Source organism: Jaculus jaculus, chromosome 5 (genome assembly GCF_020740685.1).
Source record: "Jaculus jaculus isolate mJacJac1 chromosome 5, mJacJac1.mat.Y.cur, whole genome shotgun sequence".
Taxonomy (NCBI): Eukaryota; Metazoa; Chordata; class Mammalia; order Rodentia; family Dipodidae; genus Jaculus; species Jaculus jaculus.
In genome coordinates this window covers 29,743,262-29,765,439 of record NC_059106.1, presented here as the reverse complement: position 1 = coordinate 29,765,439, position 22,178 = coordinate 29,743,262, and the positions used below count along the sequence as shown (strand labels likewise).

General features: G+C 40.2%; 1 protein-coding gene across 1 annotated transcript in view; it reads left to right on the top strand.

The window, feature by feature from the left end:
* LOC101600050 (zinc finger protein 883-like) overlaps positions 1–19,621 on the top strand; it is a 69,855-nt gene extending 50,234 nt beyond the window's left edge. The window contains exons 5-8 of the mRNA XM_045148948.1: positions 6,954–7,071; positions 14,319–14,411; positions 16,054–16,151; positions 17,638–19,621. Coding sequence (XP_045004883.1) covers positions 6,954–7,071; positions 14,319–14,411; positions 16,054–16,151; positions 17,638–18,909 — 1,581 coding nt within the window. The 3' untranslated portion in view covers positions 18,910–19,621. The remainder of the gene's footprint in view (positions 1–6,953; positions 7,072–14,318; positions 14,412–16,053; positions 16,152–17,637) is intronic.
* Positions 19,622–22,178: the final 2,557 nt, after the last annotated feature.

Genomic DNA, 22,178 nt, shown 5'->3' with positions numbered 1-22,178 from the left:
TTCAAGTTCATGATTTATTTTCATCCCAGAATTAAGAAATGGCTATTTTCTGGCTGGAGAGATGGCTTAGTGGTTAAATCACATAACTGTGAAGCCTAAGAAACTAGGATCGACTCCCCAGAACTCATGTCAGCCAGACGCACAAGATGATGCATGCATACAAGGTCATGCATGGGCACAAGGTGACACATGTTTCTGGAGTTCGATTGCAGTGTCTAGTGGCCCTGGTGCACTACAGTTCTCTCTCACGCTCTCGGAAAATTAAAATTAAAAAAATTAAAAAGAGAATATGGTTGTGTCCTGCACACCTGATATGGGTTTTAGAAGCATGAAAATGCAAGGTGTGCCTTATGAAGTACACATGGTTCCAGGAGCCATTGCTGAGATGCAGCATATAGACAGTGTGTGATGACCCTGGTAGACCAATGGAGCTTGGCTGGAGTTGGTAGTGTGGGTGGACCCAAGGGTTCAGGTCTAAGGTGTGTGTTTGGGGAATTCCGGTCTACAGATATGCAAAATGCCTGAGCTTTGCCTGGAGTTCTTGCATGTGTTGCTTGTTGTGCTGGTGGTGTGTTTTTTCCTCTCTGCTTGGACCTGTAAAAGTGAGCCAGCTTCTTCTGCCATTATGGAACTAGTTTTGAATCTGTAAGCTTAAATAAATCCTTTCCTCCCATAGCTGTTTCTATTCTGGAAGTTCATCCCAGCAATGGGAGCCTATCTACTACAATAACTAATTCTTAAAACTCTCATAAACTGATGGTGAAAATATAAATTAACTTATGCAATGATTATTTTTCTAAATAATAATGGAAGAAAATATGGTTGAAGGGATTTTCATGGAATTTCCCTATAAATAAAATCCAAGGATGAAAACATACCAGTGACAGTATATGTTAAGAGCAAGAGGAAGGCAGGTGTGTAATCCCAACCCTGTAAAAATAGTGTTTGTAAATAATGAGCAACCCATTCAAAAGGGAGATTTTGATGCTGTTAGCATAGCAATGTGGTACAATACATAGCCAGAATATGCAATGTCCTGGATTCAATTCCATCCTCCTATAGAAGTATAGATATAGTATTGTATGTATAAGAATAAGGTAGCCCCCACTTTTTAGGTAGCTATGCAGTTAAAGTCCCCAAAACTGTAAGGAGATATTGGCATGTCTTGACAGTTGTGATTAGCACCATTAGCAAAAATTTTATAAGTTGAGAAAGCAGAGTTTAGGAACTACAATCTTAATGCTCTGACCTTCAAAACATCAAAAACATGCTTTTTGCTGACTCATGAACATTTCGGCTGGCCTACACATACAAGGTAACAAATCCGTTGTATCAACACATCAGCCTACCAGGACCCACCCCACCACACATACATTCAAGGTGCATGTTTAGGTACTAGGAAGATGGCACAGTAATCAAAAGTGCTTGCTAGCAAGGTATGATTCCTTCATGTCGCTAATCATTCTGTAAAAGCTCCTGTATACATTCAGAGTTACCAATCCAGTTCACTTCAGTTTGGTACTTACAGCCCCAAGTGTATATGCAGCTTTGTAAGCACCTACCCCATCCATCTCTTAAAACTCTTAACACTGTTTTTGACTGTAGATCATAACTTTACTTGGGCATATATAAATGTATATAGATGCAAAAATGGGCATCCTTAAAAGTTTTCTGAACATGCAACATCCAAAAATCAAATGTTCAGGCTAGAGAGATGGCTTAGTTGTTGAGGCACTTGCCTGCAGGGCCTGGGGACCCAGGTTCGGTTCCCCAGTGCCCACATAAGCCAGATGCACAAGGTGCCCCATGCATCTGGAGTTTGTTTGCAGTGGGTGAAGGCCATTTCATACTTATTCTCTTTCTGTCAAATAAATAAATAAATTTTAAAAATGAAATGTTCAATGGCTTCAAGAAGTTTCTGGTAGCCGGGTGTGGTGGTGCACGCCTTTAATCCCAGCACTCGGGAGGCGGAGGTAGGAGGATCGCCATGAGTTCAAGGCCACCCTGAGACTCCATACTGAATTCCAGGTCAGCCTGGGCTAGAGTGAGACCTGCCGCGGACTGACTCTCGGGGAGATCAGGACCGAGGGAGAACAAGGGCGAAGGCTCAAGGAGAACTTGGGATTTGGCGAGGAAATGACAGACAGACACACTCTAAGTTGAATATGCTGTTGCAATTTACTGAAGGTTTCATGAAGGTTTTATACAGATTGAACAGGGAAACTTAGCAAGCCAACAAGTGATCTCAGAAATCATTAATCTAAATAATCTTAAGTATTGTTCTATTGTAAGCATACATGTAATATTTATCAGGCAGGAATGTTCCCTTTTTTTTAAGAAGGACGTCTTGCCCCATTGACCACAGCTTTACATGAATAGAAGCTTGGGGTAAGGGATGTAAGGTGAACAATAGGTTATTTATTTTTTATAAACCGAGCAGAGAGCCATCTCTTTCCACTTATTAGATTATTAATATAATCCTCATATTCATTATAAAAGTGTTTCTATCCAAAAGACCACCAATATTTTAAGGCTGGTTTAATGTTTTCCAGGAATTCTTTTCTTACTTGTCTAGAGTATAAGCACCAAGGCTTACGTGTCTTTGCTAAGCATTTCATAAATGGAAGAGAATGCCATAGCCTCCTTTTTCCTTCATAATTCATTCATCTATTACCGAATTCATCATATCCTCCCTCATAGGGGAGTGGATCTAGGTAGTTCCCAGCTCTGGGAGTCTACTATCAGCCCTTGATCAAGTACTGAACATACCCCCCAGGAAGCGTTCTGGTGGGAATACCCCAACTTTTGTAACTTCTTTTCTGCAGAATTGTCATGCTTCTTATGAACATTACCGATTAACATTTCTACTTTCACTTTCTCAAGATCAGTATTGTTCTAAAACATCATAAGCTGTTTCTACTTTACATCATCTAAAAACTGTTCTAGAGTTAATTTTTTATTCCTAGTAGAGTTATACATTTCCTCCATTGCCCTAATCATAGGAGGGACATATTCAATACTCAAATTGTTTTTTGTACTTTGATTGTGTGCATGATTAATAGTAAGCATAGCGTAGAAACTAGCTGTTCTTTGACAAACAACTAGAAGAAAGCAGAAAAGAAACAGAACGCAGAAAACAGCTCATTGGCACCAGTAATCAGGTCGTCGTGACTTCATGGGCAGCAGGAACCATTACAGTAACTGACTGCCAAGGGGTCACCGGGGGCATCCCTCCGAGGAGTGCTGGCCCTCTGTCCTCAGCTCTCTTCCAGTGCAGAAGCATCTCTGCTTGCTACACAGGCGAGGTCGCCGTGGACGTAGCAGAGACCCTACCTCAAAAAACAAAAAAACAAAAAAAAAAGAAGTTTCTGGCAACACCCATCTGTGTTATGTTGGCTTCACTGCCTAATATGTACTGAAAATAGAACATGTGTCTTTTGTGTTATACATACATATCATAAAGCCATGCAACCTCAATGAACACCACCTGCAATACTTTGTCTCACAGTCAATACTATTGATGGCTAAAACATTGTTATTCCATATACCGTCATATTCTCCTATAGAAGCATAGTTTTTAATTTAAAAATAAATATATATACATATATATATATATAAAAGCAAATAGAGAATGGGCACATCAGGGCCTTCAGCTGCTGCAAAGTAACTCCAGATGCAAGTGCCACCTTGTGCATCTGGCTTATGTTGGTCCTGGGGAGTTGAACTTCTAGTCATCCTGCTTTAGATTCCCAATTGATGGGATTATAGGCTGAAACTAGTATGCCCAACTAAGAAGTTGTAATTCTGGTTTCATTCATCCATTGGTTCCTACCATCTGTCGTCACTCAAGGACTGAGGGGTTGGGACCAGAAGCCATGTTCAGTGAAAGACATTGGGAAGGCAGATCACAACACAGTGAATAGAAGGTGGGCTTCTGTAGCCTGGCTGAGGACTATGTCTAGAACCCAACATCAATTTCCCATCTTGTGATCAATCACTAAGTCCTGTTCCTTCTTAGAAGTGTCAGGGATTGTCTTGGGTTTGGTCAGTTTGTGCTCTGTTGTGCTGGTTGGAAGAACCATAGTGAGGACACTAGATGTCCAGGAAGGTGGAAATGGTGAGTGTGTGGTGAAGTCCTTAGCCAGGGTAGGACAGCTGTTAGTAAGCAATGGAACTGGCATTGCCTGCTGATGCTCCTCATTGTCTATTCCAAAGCCCCCAAACACCTTTCCTTGCCACTGGCAGGTTTGGGAACTTTAGATGTGGAGTCCTGTCCCTGAATAAGGACATCACACCTGACTGCTTCTTGCTTTTATGACTTTTTGAAAAAGGTGTCAGTCTCCCTGCTCATTCCCAGGGAAGCACTACATAGGAACAAAAGCCATCAACCATGTGGACAAAGATTTCTCTGGCAACAGTGGGTTGTTCATTATAGCAGGTGTGGAGTTTGGGGTGAGTCATGAAGGCACGCAGATAAGGGAGATCATTCAAGTTTGCCCCAGCTCAGGTCGCAGAGATACTCTTACAAATGACACCACATGTTGTAACACTGATGATGTAGGCCAGTTCTGAGGAGCAGGAGGAGTGAGATTTGAGGAGGTCTCATGAAGGCCCGGCCTGGGGAAAGTTTGAAGCAGGATATGAAGAGGAGGAAAAACAAGTGTACATGGAAGGGGGGAAGGAGCCTCTCACTGTGAAGTCTGATTAAGTCTCTGGTCAGCTGAGCTTCAAGAACTCCAACACAATTAGCAATATTTGTTATGAAGGTTTTCAACATCCGAAGGAGATATAGTCCGACTGTATAGTAATAGTTCAAATAACTGTGCTAAAACAGCAATGAACCATGCTTAAGGCCTAAGTGTATGTGAACTTTGTCCATATACTTATACCTTTTCAGATATCAACCTGAAATTTTCTGTGAGTCTCATAAACAATAGTAAACTTTTTTAGACAGCAGAGCATGTGACCTTCCCTTGCAGTTCTTCCTTGTAGACTTCATTTTCTATTGTCCAGTTTGACTAGGTGACATCTTAGTCCTTCTTGCTCCTTCCCTTTGATGAATTGGAAAAGCAGCAGTAGAAAAGAGAAAGAAAACATGTTAACACATACAAAGGGAAACAATGTTTTTTATCAGGTGTAATCTTAGGCAGTGTACCTACTGAACCACTACAATTCCAGGTATGTTCCTTAGCTGCCTTTTATGGTGTAACAGTAGAAAACACCAATATGCTTTTTACGTGGTTACTGGTAAGACACTTAATTAACCCTGATTCTCTTGATAATCTTACTCTCACACTCTTGCCTGTATACTTTTTTCCTGCAGTGTCCTTTCTGTTAACTCCTCTGATTAATTCCTGTTTGAAATTTCTTTTTATTAAACTGAAGAGGATGGAGATAGGATCTGGTTCCATACTCATTTTGCACAACACACTGGGATTTATCCCCAGTACAGTAAAAACTTGGTGTGGTACATTCATGTCAAGTTCAGGGTCATTCTTAGCTACGTAGCGCTTCCAAGGTCAGAGCAATATATGAGCTTTGTCTTAAGAAAAATTAGTATAAACTCTAAGTTGTGTCCTGGTTCCTCACTGTATTCTTTTTTATGGCAAATTAAGAATCCTAGCTTCAGCTCTGTAGAGGTCTTTGAAGTGAACTTGAGCTGCCACAGATAGTACTGGGGAGCACCTGACTTGCCAATGTTGCTGACTGGAGGAGCAGTGTTTAAGGACTCATTGTGGGGAAGGTGAGAAAGTGGTCCCTTGAGAACTTGCAGAAACCAGTGAGAGGAAAGAAGACAGTCAGGAATTAGATTCATCTTGTGGTGGTCTCTGATTCCCTAGATCAGGAATTTTCCAACACACACCAGATACACCTTCAGTGTTAGGAATATAGGATATAGAATCAGGATGGCCAACCCTTTGCTGCCTAATTTCTTCCCTGTGAGTCACTTGTTTATTCCTGAACTTCCCAGAGGTGTAGGATGGAGTATTGTAAATTCAGAACCCTGAGGAGGATATCCAGCTCCATCTAAACCATTCCCGAAGTCCCAGCTCCCTGGAAGCATTGCCGTACCTATCAAGTTCTGCGTCGTACAGTATGACCACCTGTTTTTGTTGATGGTGTACTTCAAACAGTAGTTTGTCTGTTTTTGTTTTTTTTTTTTCCAAATCCCGAAGCAGTGAATTTTTCAAGAATTGGATTGTTTGTGAACGCTTCATGTTTTACTTGACCGCATGTAAACAATCTGTGTGCTTCTATCGTTCCTAGGCATAGAATCTTATGATACATTTGAGTTAAGCTTCCCACCTTGAGCTTTGCAGTACAATGTGTTCTCATCTGTGGTCCTCCAGGCCTCAGGTATCAGAAATGCCTGATGCCAGGTGCCACAGGCATGCTGAGATTTCAGGAATTTGCTCTTTGATGGACTCATCCTCTGGTGAGGATACCTTAGAATCTAGGCTGTCAGACAGACCCTAGAAGAAAGGATAGAAGTATTCTTTTGTGAGTAGACAGGAATTGACTATCCTCTACTCTCCTCTGCATTACTGTTGGGGATGTCTAAACCAAGGAGTGGTTACTTGTCAGCTTAGAAACATTTGTTTTCCTGAGGTCCAGGTGGGAATTTGTATGTACCGTGACCCATTTGTTCCCAGAGATTGAGAGTCTATCCTATTTTCTCTCAAATAGCCCATGATAAAGCTGAGATGCTCAGCTCAGTGCATGGTACCTTCATGGATATTTCAGTGAGGTTAGAGTGGGCAGCAGACTTTGTATTGTAATTCCTTCCAAATCTTTAGTCATATTTCTTTGAATTAAGTCAGGGAAGGTATTTGTCTCCATTTTTCTTACTTCCATGACCCAAACCAAATGACACCTCTTAAGAGACTGGTAAAACCCACAGAGTAGGTTACCAAGGCTGTGGACTTGAGTTGAAGAGCAATGTGTCATTGTAGGCGTCCCTGTCATCTGAGGACATGTCTGTGGACTTCACCTTGGAGGAGCCGGATGCTGCTCAGAAGACTCTCTCCAGGGACGCAATACTGGATAACTACGCCAACTTGGTGTTCTTGGGTGAGTCTAATTCCCTATAACTCTTAGTAGCAATTACATTCTCTGTGGTTGATGAATATAGGAATATTTAACTTTTCATAGCATTTCTTTATTACATATTTATGTGACACATGGCTTTGCAATACACTTACATAATACTGAATAATCAGATAAAGGTAAGTGATAAGTCAGCTCAGGCAGAACTAGTTTGTATTGGGAACCCTTAAAAATCTCTCTGATAGGGCTGGAGGGGTGGCTTAGCAGTTAAGGAGTTTGTCTGCAAATCCAAAGGACTCAGGTTCAATTCCCCAGCACCAACGTTAGCCAGATGCACAAGGGGGCGCACACGTCTAGAGTTTGTTTGCAGTGGCTGGATTCCTGGCATACCCATTCGCCCCCCACCCCCGCTGCCGACTTTCTTTGTCAAATAAATAAATAAAAATAAAAATTAATCTCTCTGATAACTACTTTGAAATATTCAATCAATTTCTACTATAGCTCATAAGTACGCACTTCCATATGTGCCCTAGGAAATGCTGTGTATTCATTCTTCATCCCACTCTCCTCTATACCTTTTCAGCAGTTTTATAGCCACTGCTTAATTGCTTCTTTGAGGTTAGCTTTGCTTGCAAGCAGAATGAGAGTATGCATGGTTCTTCTTTTTGTGTGTAACTTAATTGTACTTCTGTGTTTACTGGGGAGACATTGAAGAAATACCTACTGAACACAAATATGAGGACAGCAGCTAGCACAAGGAAAGACTCCATCAAGTCCTGCTTGAGAGCAAACGTGGTTTCAGGTGTGTCTGAACAATCACAACCCTTTACTGCTTATACCTCTTCATGCCACAGGCATTAGGAAATGCCAGTCTGTATTGGAGTCTCGTTGAGCATTCTTGTGAAAGAAGTTTAACCACCCCTTTACCATGACTATAGAGTCATGTATCTGCGGTATGATTCTCTTCATTGCTGTGACTCTGAGCTGTTCTATTTTAAGATGGTCATGGTTATTTCAAGTCCAGAGGACATCAGTATACTAGAACATCATACAGCAGTCTCCAGTTCTGTCCATGTTACTGTATGTGCTCACATCTTCATTTCTCTCAACATGCTGCAGTTAGTAGGTTGTACATAACATGTGTTCTTTACTTTTTCCTCTATCCATGAACACTTGTGTTGGTTTCCTATCTCAGCTTCTGTGATGAGTTGTCAGGCATTCAGAACTGTAGATTTCGTGTAGAATACTTCTTTTGACTATATAGCCAACAGTGGGATAGTGGTATTATATATTGTTCCTTGCTTAGTGTTTTAGGAATTTCTCTCTCTCTCAATCTCTCCCTCCCTCTCTCTCTCCCTCCCTCTCTCTCTCCCTCTCTGTCTGTCTGTCTCTCTCTCTCTCTCTCTCTCTCTCTCTCTCTGTGTCTCTGTGTGTGTGTGTGTGTGTGTGTGTGTGTGTGTGTGTGTGTGTGTGTGTAGAGTACCAGAAACTGTTGCTGCTGCAAAGACCATATGCTTGTTCCACTTTTGACCTGCAGTTTACATGGCTGTCTTGGTAATTGAAAGTTGGCTGGTAAGCTCTGGAAGTGCACCGTGAATTGCTGAGCTATATTGCCTCTCCTCTAAACTCAGTTGTTTTTAAAAAATATTTTTATTTATTTTTTGGAGAGAGGGAAAGAGGCAGTGTGTGTATGTGAGAGAGAGAATGGGCATGCCAGGGCTTCCATCCACTGCAAACGAACTCCAGATGTATATGTCACCTTGTGCATCTGGCTTACGTGGGTCCTGGGGAATCAAACTGAAGTCCTTTGGCTTTGCAGGCAAGCTCCTTAACCGCTAAGCCCTCGCTTCAGTCCTAAATTTAGTTTTTTGGTGATGCATGAAACTACATTTCTTCCTATACTAGCTCATGTTCCTGTCATTTCTTACTATTTCAGGATTTGTTATTCTTAATTTACCAACGATTCCTCAGGGTGGCTTTTGTTGGCCCTTCACTGCTCATTTCAGTGGAATCATTGTTGCTGTTTATGGGCTATTTGTATGTCTTCCTTGAGAAACGTCTCTTCAGGCCATTTGCCCAGATTGAATCAAATCATTTTCTCCTATTTAGGTTTTCAAAGTTCTTATCTATTCTGGAAATGACAGCTTGCCAATATTTTCATAGTCTGCATGTGTATTTTTTCTATTAATTGTTTGCCTTTTGCTGAGATGATCTTGAGGTTTATGTAATCCCATTTGTTGAGTTTTGCTTCTCTTTGCTTTTTTCCTCAAATATTAAGCACTCTGTCTACATGATTGTCCTGAAATGATTCCTATATATTCTAGGACCTACATAGTTTCAGGACTTATATTTAAAATTTTGCCAACTTTTTATTTGATTTCTACATATGTTTAAAAAAAGGTGGGGAGAGTCTAGGGCTGAAGGGATGGCTTATTGGTTGAGGCACTTGCCTGGATACCTAATGGACCTAGGTTCTATTCCCAGGATCCATGTAAGCCAGATGCACAAGGTGGTGCATGTGTCTGGAGTTCAATTGTGACCTCTGGAGTGCCCATTCTCTCTGTCTTTCTCTCAAATAAATAAAAAATAAATGTTTTTGTTGTTGTTGTTGTTTTTTTAAGATGGAGTCTGTTACCTGTCTTCCCTTAATCTACAGATGTCATGTTACTTGACACAATGTATATATGAGAAGTACCTTTGGAATATAAGTTCTTGAAACCGTTGCGGATTAGGTCATTGAATGTGTTATTTAGGCTTTTATTACTCTGAAAAATTCCTGAGAGAAACACCTTGAAAAGAGGATAGATTTTATTTTGGCTCATTCCATGTGTAGTAAGAGCATCCTGGCAGGAAGCACATAGTGTGCACCGTTGCTGACCTCATTGCGGCCCGGAGGCAGATAGACTGACATCACAACTTCCCACTACAGCATACCCCCATTTCTTTTCCTTGCATTATGTTCTATCTGTTAATATGACACTGTTTTTAGCACTTGGCCTTTGTTGGATATATTAGATGGAAAACATCACCCTGGATATGCAGATTTCAGTATTCACATTGTATGTTATATTACATTTACGGATGATCTCTATGTCAATACAATTATGTTTTTCCTATGACCTTTGTAGTTTTCCTTGAGTGGTAATCACAAGAACTTCTGATTTGCTCATTTGGGTCAAGGTTTTTGACAGTTGGGATCTTTGTGCTTACATCTGTTTGTGGCAGTTGAAATACTAATTAGCTCAGTGTTCTAATTCTCTGAAGGATGTTATTGGTATTAAGATGAGGCCTTGCCTGTGTCTATAATGTGGTGGTGGTATTGTGTGTGTGAGTTTGCGAGATATATGGTATATGCCTGTATTTGTTCCAATGCTATACCCTGTGGGCTTACCTGTGAGACAGGTGATCCCTTGCCTGTTGTGGTTGGAAGGGAATGTTACATCTTCCCCTCCATTGCTCTTCTGCCCGTTCTTATGTGATCCCAACTTATGCCATAGCTTGTGTTGCTTTTATGAACTTCACAGATTCTCCACTCTCTGTTCCACACAGGACTGCAGTCAGCCCGTCACTGTCATGCCCATCGATCAATGGAGGTCCTGTAGATGGGATTTCAGCAATCAATCTCTGAGATATCCTCAGGCCCAAGTACTTGCCCAGAAAGTTCACTTAGTTGCTAAATCATCTCAGTAGTAGCCCTGGATATTTTGTATGTAGCATTAGGCTTTACTCTTAAGTATTTAGAACTTTATTTGTTTTGGATTTTTCTCATTTTAACTGTACTGTGACACATAATTTTTTTACTTTTCACAACCTGCATGTGTGTTTTGCACTGAAACCATATATTCATGTCTTTTCTTTTTGATCACACAAAAGGCAGCTTGTTTCATTCTTAATGGTGGTGCCTGTATATTTAAAGGGCCAGATTTCTTCATGTTTTTCCATTTTTAATCTTCTCATATTTTTTGGAACATTCATTCATTCTTTTGATGAAGACATAGGGAGGGTATGGGTGTACCACACATCCTCCACTGCAATTGAACTCCAGATGCATACACCACTTTGTGCATCTGAATTCATATGTGGTCTTGGGAATTGAACCCTGACCAAGAGGCTATGCAATCAAGCACTTTATCACTGAGCTGTGATCTCTCCAGCTTCCTGTTTGGAATTCATTATGGAGTCTCAGGGTAGCCTCACACTCACAGTAATCCTCCTAACTCTGCCTCCTAAGTGTTGGGATTAGAGGCGTGCACCACCACACCTAGCTGCTATGTTATTTTAAAATAACGAGGTTTATGCTCAGAAATTTTTCTCCCATTTCCCATTTGAGCTGTGGGGTCATGTAAATTTATTATTTCCTTTTAATATTTCATTGCTGAGCTCTTTGATTTTCCCATAATCACCACTGCATAGGTTGGGGCATTTGGCTGGCCTGCAGGCATAAAGCTTATAGAGGCCACTGCTGGATAAGACTGTTGATGACTTTTCACCCCCAGTAGGCTCATGGATCTTTCAGGCATCCTGACAGCAGGTCAACATAGAGGCACCTTCCAGCTTAGCTCCAGCCCAGTTTCTCAGTGACCTGCAGCTCAAGCATGTGGAGTCTTCAGCAATAGGTGCTTGCCTTCTAGTTCTCATAGGCAATGAAGAACATTGGCAATAGTCTTTAAGTTTGGAGGGCATGGGGTCTTCTTAACTGGCAACTCCCTGGAAGGTATCCCACACTGATAATGAAATTGTCTTGTAACAATCTATGGCTTCTGAATATCCACCCTGACAGGATACTTCTGCCCTGGCTGACTGTTTTCTAACAAAGATAACTTTAGCTAGCAAAGACATAGGTTTCCATATGGTCGATTCATAACATCTTCCATTTTGTTTCCCCTCTCCCTACCTAGACCATTTCTCCACCAGTCTCCTGCTCCTCTGCTTTCATATCTACTATGTCCTCCCCTTAGGCCCTTTTCTCTCTCCACTCATGGGCCCTCTCTAGCTTCCTCCCCTCCACCTCTATTACTCCAACTGACATAAAATGTAAACGTTTGAAGTTTAGATACACACATGAGAGAGAACATGCAACATTTGACTTTCCAAGCCTGTGATATTTAAATACATTCATTTTCTGATCCACCCACTTACTTGTAAAGTTTATAATTTTATGTTTTACAAATGAATAAAACAATGTTGTGTTTATGTATCTAGAACCACATCATCATTATTCATTTATCAGTTAATGGGCATCTACACTGGTTTCATTTCCCAGCTACTGTGAATAGAGCAGAAGTAAAAATGGAAAGGGAAGCATCTTTGTAGTAAGGAGTCAAGTTCTTAGAATATATGCAAATATATACAGTATATATACTAATATATACTGTAGCTCGACCATATGGTAAATCTCTTGAGATTGTCTCAGGATCCGCCACACTATTTTCCACAGTGACTATAACAGTTTACAATCCTAGAAAAAAACTGGAGAAAAGTTCCTCTTTCCCCACATTTTCCCAGCACATATGGTAATCTGATTTCTTGATGGCAGCCACCTGACAGGAAAGATATATTACCTCAATTTTTCTATTAATATATTTCATTTTTACTTATCTATTTGTAAAAGAGAAAGAAAGAAAGTGACAGAGAGAGAGAGAGGGAGGGAAGAAGAGAGAAAGCAAATAGGCACCAGGGCCTCCAGCCACTGCAAATGAACTACAGATGCATGCACCACCTTGTTTAGCTGGCTAATGTGGGTCCTGGGGAATTGAACCTGGGTCCTTTTGGCTTTGCAGGCAAATACCTTAAGCACTAAGAAATCCCTCCAGACCCTCAAATTATTTTTAATTTGCATTTTCTTGATGGTTAAAAATATAAAACATATTTTTTGATCTTTACTGGATATTTGTATTTCTTCTTTAGGGAGCTCTGTGCAATTCTATAGTCCATTTTTATGTTATATTGTTGCATTTTTTTAATTTAATTTTTTTGAGTTCTTTGTATATCTTAGATACTAATCCTCTGTCTGATGTATAAACGTTAAAAATATTCTTGCCTTCTGTAAGTGGCTTCATTGCTCTATCTTTTGGTGTATAAAACTGTTTTTAATTTCACGTGTCCCAGCAGTTTGGCCTTTCTTGCTGAGCAATTGTGGCTGTATTCAGAAGGTCTTTGCCTCTCCCTATGTGGTGAAGTGTATCCCCCACTTTTTCATCGAGGTCTTTTAGGTCTATAGGTTTGATGGTCTGATCTTGGTCTTAGATTCTTGTATATTAATACTGACCAAGATTTATTGTCATCCTATTTTTTATTTCCATTCATATAGGTATGCAGTTTTTGACAGCAGCATTTGTAAAAGAGAATGTCTTTTTCTGTTGATTATGGTCTGTAATATATCTTAAAATCAGGTATGATGATACCACCAGCCTTATTTTTGATGTTCAGTATTTTTGCTATTTGTGGTTTTTTTTCACCCTGCCAGAAAGATAAAATTGGATGCTACATATAGATACATAGATGATAGACAGATAGACACATAGATGATAGATAGATAGGAAGGAAGGAAGTAAGGAAGGAAGGAAGGAAGGAAGGAAGGAAGGAAGGAAGGAAGGGAGCTAAGATGGAGTGGCAAGACAAAAGAAAGGAAAAATAGAAGAAAGGAGAAAACGCACTATAAAATTAGAAATATCAAACACACAACTTATTTATGAGTGGCATAACAGATGTCTATCAGTGAAATCTTAGAAATCAGTTTTTTTTGTCTTAATGGGACAGGCTTTATATTGTTTCCTTTATTGGTATTCTTTTCTGTAGCAACCTCCCCTGCTATGAAGGTTGTAATTAGCACTTCCAGTTCAAGCCTATATACCTGGCATGGGGGTTGCGTTGCCTCATGTAAAACTGCCCAGTAACCTTTAGTGGTGACCTTTTATCTCACCAGCATTGAATGTGAAGTTGATTCCCCCTTTGGTGAAGCTTGGCTCAGTTGGTTAATTCAGTCTGCTCTTCACATCAGCTGTGCAGGATGCTGTGAGGTGTGTGTGGGGTTGCCTCTAGTCTCTTGGAGGCCTGAGTTCTGCAGAGGTGCTCCTGATATTGGCAGATGGTGTAGGAGAGGTTCTCTATTTTATGTCAGTTGTAAGTTATATTGTAGAGTGTAAAGAATATAATTTTAAACCCACTCAATGAAGTTTCTAATTCACTAATTATAGCACAGTCCCTGCACTGGAGCTGTTGTCTCTCATGTTATACTCTGGCATAATATGTATATCATTTTCCACTCACAGGGCACTGCATGACCAAGCCAGATGTGATATTCAAGTTGGAGCATGGATTTGGGCCCTGGAGTATAGCAGGAGCTTCAGTCTGGAAACCTCCAGGTCAGTGCTTGAATACTGAGCAAGGGAAGTCAATAAGAAAGGATCACATTCAATATGAGTTATATTGAGCTGTTTTCACCAACTTGTATCTAAATCTAGTCCTAAAGAAAGAATTCCCCATTCTCCGTGTTTTGTTTCTGTTCTTTTTTTTTTTTTTTTTTTTTTTTTCCTGGTGTGCTACGGAATTGAATAGATTCCAGACTTTGTATTGTAAGCACAGTGTCTTAACAGTGTCTTATCACCCTGTCACCCATTTCATTTCTTTTTTTTTTTTTTTTTTTTTTGAGAGAGAGAGAGTAGGTGTGCCAGAGACTCAGTCACTGCAATCGAACACCAGGCTCTTGTGTTACTTTGTAGACACATGTGACCTTTCGCTTGCCTCACTTTTTTTTGTGCGTCTGGCTCATGTGGCATTTGGAGAATCGAACATGTGTCCTTAGGCTTTGCAGGCAAGGGCCTTAACCACTAATCCATCTGTTCAGCCCCATTTCATTTTCAGTAGAAGTTATTACTTTTTAAAATATATTTTATTTATTCATTAGAGAGAGAGAGAGAATGGGCATGCAGGGCCCCCAGCCACTGCAAATGAACTCCAGATACATTGGCCCCCTTGTGCATCTGGCATACGTGGGTCCCGGAGAGTTGAACTGGAATCCTTTGGCTCTACAGGCAAATGCCTTAACTGCTAGGCCATCTCTCCGGCCCATAATTTTTTTTTCTTTTTTGGTATTTCGAGGTAGGGTCTCACTCTAGCCCAGGCTGACCTTTAATTCACTATGGAGTCTCAGGGTGGCCTTGAACTCACAGCAATCCTCCTACCTCTGCCTCCCGAGTGCTGGGATTTCTCCAGTCCATAATTTTGATGGCTCTTTTTTTGTTTTTCAAGATAGGGTCTCACTGATGTCCAGGCTGACCTGGAATTAACTGTGTAGTCTCAGGGTGGCCTGAAACCCACAGCAATCCTCCTATCTTTGCCTCCAGAGTGCTGGGATTAAAGGCATGTGCCACCACGCCTGGCTAAAAGCTATTATTTTTACCTAAAGAGTACGTAGTGCAAAGGGATTAATAGGTTATAGGAAACATGAAAGGGAAAAAATAATTTTTGAGAAGCATTCTTCTTTGTGATATAGATGATTTGCTTGATAACTCCACCAAAAATTATATATTTTTTCTTCTCAGGATGAAGTGAACAAATTCAAGGGAAAGTGTACTAGAATCCTTCCTGTCACCTATGTTCCCTCTGAGAATGAGAAAATGTTTAACCATCCATGCCTCCTAATTGTAGCTAGGTGAAGAAAATCTTCCCATGTGGCATGTGCAAATTGCTGCTATGTTGGATACTCTATGTTATCTTAAGTTAATGAAATAGAGAATGGCTCAACTAAGAAAACAAAAGGTGAAAGTTATAATATAAAGACAACATAGAAACTGAGAAAAGGTGGACATTTATCTTCGTATCTTTCAATAGAGGAAAACAAAGAAATTTTTAATAGTAATGTACCAAAATTTAAAGCTATGACAAGTCAATACTATTTTACAACTTCTGTGAGGATAATAAGGCACAATATTACAATGTCATTGCACAAAAATGTCAAGTGTAATTATATATAATGACATTCTTAATGTCATTTGATGTTCCTAGTTACTGACCCAATTGACACCACTGAGAAAAATCACAAAGGCCATTTGTGGCAAGGTGGAATCACTAATAGCAAGATATTATATGAAGAAAGTGTTGAAGTAAGTTAAATATGTTTTTGTTTCCAAATAATTTATGCATCAAAATATATTTGTATTGTTGTCAACAGATTTTCCTATGTGTTCTCAAAATACTTAAAATCTTTATACAATGAGTGGACACTGTTTGAGAAAGTTTCCTAAAGAACTTAACTCAGGCATGAGGAGATTCCTAAGTGAGCAAAGTGTTTGCTGCCCGAGCATGGGTACCTGAGTTTGGCTTCACATACCCATGTAAAAGTAGTCATGTGGTGGCATGTACCTATAATATGGCAGTATAGAAAGAGTTGAATCCCTAGGATTTGCTGACCGGGAAGAATTTTATAACTGTCAGGTCCTGGTGTGACCCTCTCTCCAAATGGAAGAGGAGAACAATTCAGGAAGATGTCTTAATTGCCTCTGGCTTAAAAGATGCGTACCTTTGGATGCACACATCATGTATACATACTTGCAATAGAAGTGAACACATATGAGATGTACAATTTTTGCATAAAGAGCCTGAGAAGAAGTGGTGTGGAGACAATTTTAATTCATCGACAACCATTCAGACATCCTGAGGATTTTAAGCCACATAAGAATAATCCAATTTCATGGTGATACTTTGAATGCATCTTTTGATGCATGTGAATATGTAGGTTCTTGGGAGTATGTAAATATGAGTGTGAATGTGTGCTAGCCATGGATATGAAGGTAGCGCCTTCTCCTTCCGCTCAATTGAGACCTTGTTTCACATTGTGGTTTGGCTCCTTTTCTTGGTGTGCACCAGTCTACTGACCCATGAATGTTTGGACTATATGGCTCAACTTTCCATTTGATGTGGACAAGTTGAGATCACAGATCTGTGTGCCACTTTGTATGAATGTGGAGAAATCAAAGTTGTCTCATCAATATTTGCAGCATGTGAATTTATCCACTGAGCCATTTCCTAAGCCATTTCAATATATTCCCCTGGGGAAAAACATTCTAAACAAAGGCCATATTAGTACATGTAGTCATACATTAAAGTCACTATTTAGATGTCATTTATTTGTATAGCTCAAGAACTGGATCTTGTAAGGAAATGATGTTGGTTTGTTTTGGGGTTTTTTGGGTTTTTTTTTTTTTTTTTTTTTTTTTTTTTGGTTTTTTGAGGTAGGGCCTCACTCTAGCACAGGCTGGCCTGGAATTCACTCTGTATTTGCAGGGTGGCCTTGAATTCACAGTGATCCTCCTACCTCTGCCTTCCAAGTGCTGGGATTAAAGGCATGTGCCAGGAAATAAATTTTTGAACATGATGTATGTAGGATCATGTTCTCAAAATTACAATTTACATATAGGAGAAAAATGAAACTTGATTGTATGAAATATTGTACTAATGAATCATAGCTTACAAAATTTCAGGAAGACATGCTAGGTAATTGCCTGCTCAATATATATATATGAAAAATCTAACAAGTTTATTTATTTATTTTTTTCTTTTTATCTCTACACTTATGCTATTGTTCATCAGAAAATCTGGGACAGTACAAAATGCTATGAAGGTAAAGAATGTATGACAGTGTGTTACCAGGAGTCACAGCACACAAGTAATCTGATGTCTGAAACGTGCAAAAGATTTTTGGATTATAACTGTACTCACACTCCATGTCAGTCTCTGAGGGAGAAGAAGGAATATGAGGTTGAAGAGAACAGGAAAACTTTCTTGAAGTTACAGAACACCAGTCCTCAAAGAACTCACACAAGTGAGAAGCACTCTGAATGTACAGAATATAGTAAAGCTTTCACTAGCCAGGTGTGCCTCACTCAACATCAACTAATCCATATTGGTGAGAATCACTGTGCGTGTGTAGGATGTGGGAATGCCTTCTACACAAAGTTAGATCTCAGTCCACAGCAGAGAACACATTCAGGTGAGAAGCCCCACGGATGTACAGAATGTGGGAAAGCTTTCACTAGGAAGTGGCTCCTCATTCGTCATCAGAGAACTCATACAGGTGAGAAACCCTATGAATGTGCAGAATGTGGCAAAGCTTTCACTATCAAATGTCATCTCATTCGACATCAGAGAATTCATACAGGTGCAGAGCCATATGCATGTGCAGAATGTGGGAAATGTTTCACTCAGAAGGCAAAACTCACTATTCATGAGAGAAATCACACAGGCGAGAAGCCCTATGAATGCGCAGAATGTGGAAAAGCTTTCACTCAGAAGACAAAACTTACTGTTCATGAAAGAAATCATACAGGTGAGAAGCCCTATCAGTGTGCAGAATGTGGTAAATCTTACACTACAAAGGATTCCCTCATTTGTCATCAGAGAACTCATTCGGGTGAGAAGCCCTATGTGTGTACAGTGTGTGGGAAAGCTTTCACTCGGAAGTTGACCCTCACTTGTCATCAGAGAAGTCATACAGGTGACAAGCCCTATCAATGTGCAGAATGTGGTAAAGCTTTTTATCAGAAGTCAGAACTCACTAAACATGAAAGGACTCATAGTGGTGAGAAGCCCTATGAATGTACAGATTGTGGGAAAGGTTTCATTATAAAGTGGCGCCTCAGTCGTCATCAGAGAATTCATATGGGTAAGAAGCCTTATGAGTGTACACAATGTCAGAAACGTTTCTATGAAAAGTCAACTCTCACTAGACATGAGAGAACTCATAAACCTGAGAAGCCCTATGAATGTGCAGAATACGAGAAAGCGTTCCCTCAGATGGCATACCTCAGTGTACATGAGAGAAGTCATACAGGCGACAAGCCTTTTGAGTGCCGAATGTGGTAAAGCTTTCACTCAGAAAGCACACCTCGTTCTTCATGAGAGAAGTCATGCAAGTAAGTGTCCTGTCAATGTATGGAATTTGGGAAAGGTTTATATAACCATTCATCACTCATTAAATATCAGATTATTGATCCATCACAAAGGCACAGAACGTGAGACTGCCTTTACTTTCAAGGAGTACCTCGCTCTTCATCATAGCTGTCATTCCAGTTAGAAACCCAGTCAGTGTACAGAATATGGAAACCTTTCTATTAGGACTCACCATTCATTAGACATTAGAGAACGAATACAGGTTTGTAGCCCTACCCTCATTGCTCCTGGGAGAACTTACACAGGTGTGAATCCCTGTTAATGTACAGAATATGGGAAAGCTTTCTAAAACAAGTCAGTACTCATCCATCATCAGAGAACTTACATATGTGAGAAGCCCTATGAATACACAGAATGTGAGAAACTTTTCACTTACAAGGAGTATCTCTCTGTTCCTCAAGAGAAATCCCTACGTATGTGAACACCTATGAACATATACAATGTGGAAAGCTTTTCCTAGCAAGGTCCAGGAAGGCCTTCACTGACATCTGTGTATTGACCATTTATGTCTACATACCCATTGTAAACATAAGCAATTATGGAAAATTGCAGCAAATTTAGAATGTCACTTTGTACATCTGTTTCATTGTTGTCATTGTAATAAATTTTATAATTACATATCTGAGGTCATGATTGTTTAATCTTTGATTTCATATTGTAGTAATGGGTTTTCTCATGTTTATAATACTTCATTCAGTAAAATGTCAAATTGAGAGTCCTGTAGAAATTCCTCTATTGGTAAGCATACTAACTGTTCAAACACAAGACCTATATTTGGATTCTCAACACCCATGTGATAAAGGTGGGGTTAACCATACATGCCTGTTAGCCTGATACTGTATTGTGTTGGAGGAGACAGGACTTCTCCTACCCGAGCCTCCAAACAGCAAGTTGAACATCAAGTAGTTCTGATGCAGATGCAGAGATAGTGTTGGAAATGGGCAGGTAAGTCTCAGTTGTCCTAAGTCTCTTTAGCTATTGAATTCAGTTGGCTAGCTGTGTGTCATTTACAACCCCCAGTAAAGGAGGCATGCAATGCCCTTCCTTCCAAACACTGAATTGTTTTGGTTGTAAGTCTGTTTTATACTTGGAGGAGGAAGGCACCTTTTGCCTCTCATTCTTCAGGTTCATCTTTGTCCCATCCCAAGAAAGCAGGTGGCTTAGGATTGCCCTCTGCAACTGTTGCTCTTTGCCCAGAGACTGAGTCCTGGCATCTAATCTGCCTTCACCTGCTCCATACAATGCATGCAAAGTAGGGGAGCAGCAGCAGGGTGACGACAAACTTAATTCAAGCAGTTGTCAGCCTCTGCTGTCAAATGAAGATTGTTGAGCTTCATAAGATTGAGAGGGAAATCTGGAAATATTTAGTGTACTTTTGAGTCAAAGGTTGAACTTGTCTCCTGGCTTCTAGTTACCAAGAATACTGTCAAGGGTATTTGTTTGTTCCACTTGTTTTCAGGTTATTGGCCTCTCATTCAAATTGAAAAAGCATACACAAATAGAGTAGGAAAGAGTTCTATTAAAACATAGTACAGAATACACTATAAGGCAGCAGTAGGCTACTTGAACAAGAATGCCCAAAGCATCTGGAGTTATTTGGGGCATCTTTTTATGGGAGTAGGAGGGCGAGGGGTTGGTTTCTGAACTACTTCAAGCTGCATCGCTCCCTGACTGTACTTCCAGCATATGATCAGGGATACATTTGAATTAAAACTGACCACATAAGCATCAAGGGAGAATCCAACTCACTGCATTGTTTGGAGTGGTGTGTATGCGTAGCTGAAACATATAAGGGTCCTGGTTATTTACTTCAAGTAACATTCACAGAAACCATACAATAAAAGTATGAGTATTGTGTTGGGAACATGGCTTGGTGTTTAAGGTATTTGCTTGCAAAGCCAAAGGACCCAGGTTCAATTCCCCAGGACCCACGTAAGCCAGATGCACAAGATGGTGCATGAGTCTGGAAGTTCCTAGTGTGTGCATTCTCTTTCTCTCTGCCTTTTTCTATCTCTTTCAAATAAGAAATATTTTTAAATTTTAATATTTTATGTTTATTAAAATGTGTGTATTTAAAGTTAATATCTAATTCAATAAAATCATTTTATTTGATTTTCAGGTGTTTTGGATTTCTTAAAAAAATATATTTCTCCTCAAGAATTGCTTATGATTTCCACTGAGTTTGTCAGGCTAGCAGGGGTGATGTGGGTCCCTGGATCCTCGGGGCCCATAGTCTATACAAAGTTTAATTTACAGACATGTCTACAATCTATTGCCACACACTGTGTTATTTTTGTTGGGGATGCTACTCAGACCCTGACTGGCCAATACCATGTAAGAGTTTCCTTTGACATGAGAACTAATGAGCAGCCACCATGGTGCTCCTGGTCCCACACTCTCTTTTTCACCTCAAATCTATCAAATTCAGGCAAACGGGGTCATGCAATCAGGTTGGACGTATCAAATTGGCTGATCTACTGGCCACCATTTTTCAACTTGTCTCCCATGTTCAGTGGACATCCAGGCCTTTAAAAACTCCTGATGGGAAATAAAAGGAACTTCGGGTGAAACTGGGGATTGGAAGGGAAAGTTTGACTTTTCTGATGGACACTAAAGCTGACTTGGTAAGAAACCTCCCAATGACAAAATCTTACTGTACATTATACATATGAAACCAGTTACACCCATGAGGGTGATCACAAGGTTGAACATACTGTGGTTAGTCTAGACAAAAATAATCAAGATAAAGCCCTCCTGAATAGGTCCTCTGCAGAAGAGTGGAAGTCCTCATTCCAACCTGAATCTCTCAATATTAATGCGAAATGAGCCAACATTTACTCTCATTTCATGTCTATATGCTGGGGAGTTAGCATTCTCATTGTTCCACTTGGAAGGAGAGGGGACGACTTAACTTCTATGAAAGGCAAATGAAACATGCGGTGGATGTTCTTAGGGTGCAGAGAGCTATACAAGTTCCTAAGTGGATGTCGTCAGTGTCACCACAGCCATGGGAAGCAGATACATTTTTCTATGAATATGAACACAGAACAGTGTCCTGAAAAGCACCTGATTGGTGACCCAACTCCCTCTTCCATTGTAAAACTGGGAGCTATTCCCAGTGGTCCCATTGCCTTCCTCTTGTTTGCATGGTGAGCCAAGGTGGTGTGTCACTCACATTGAGG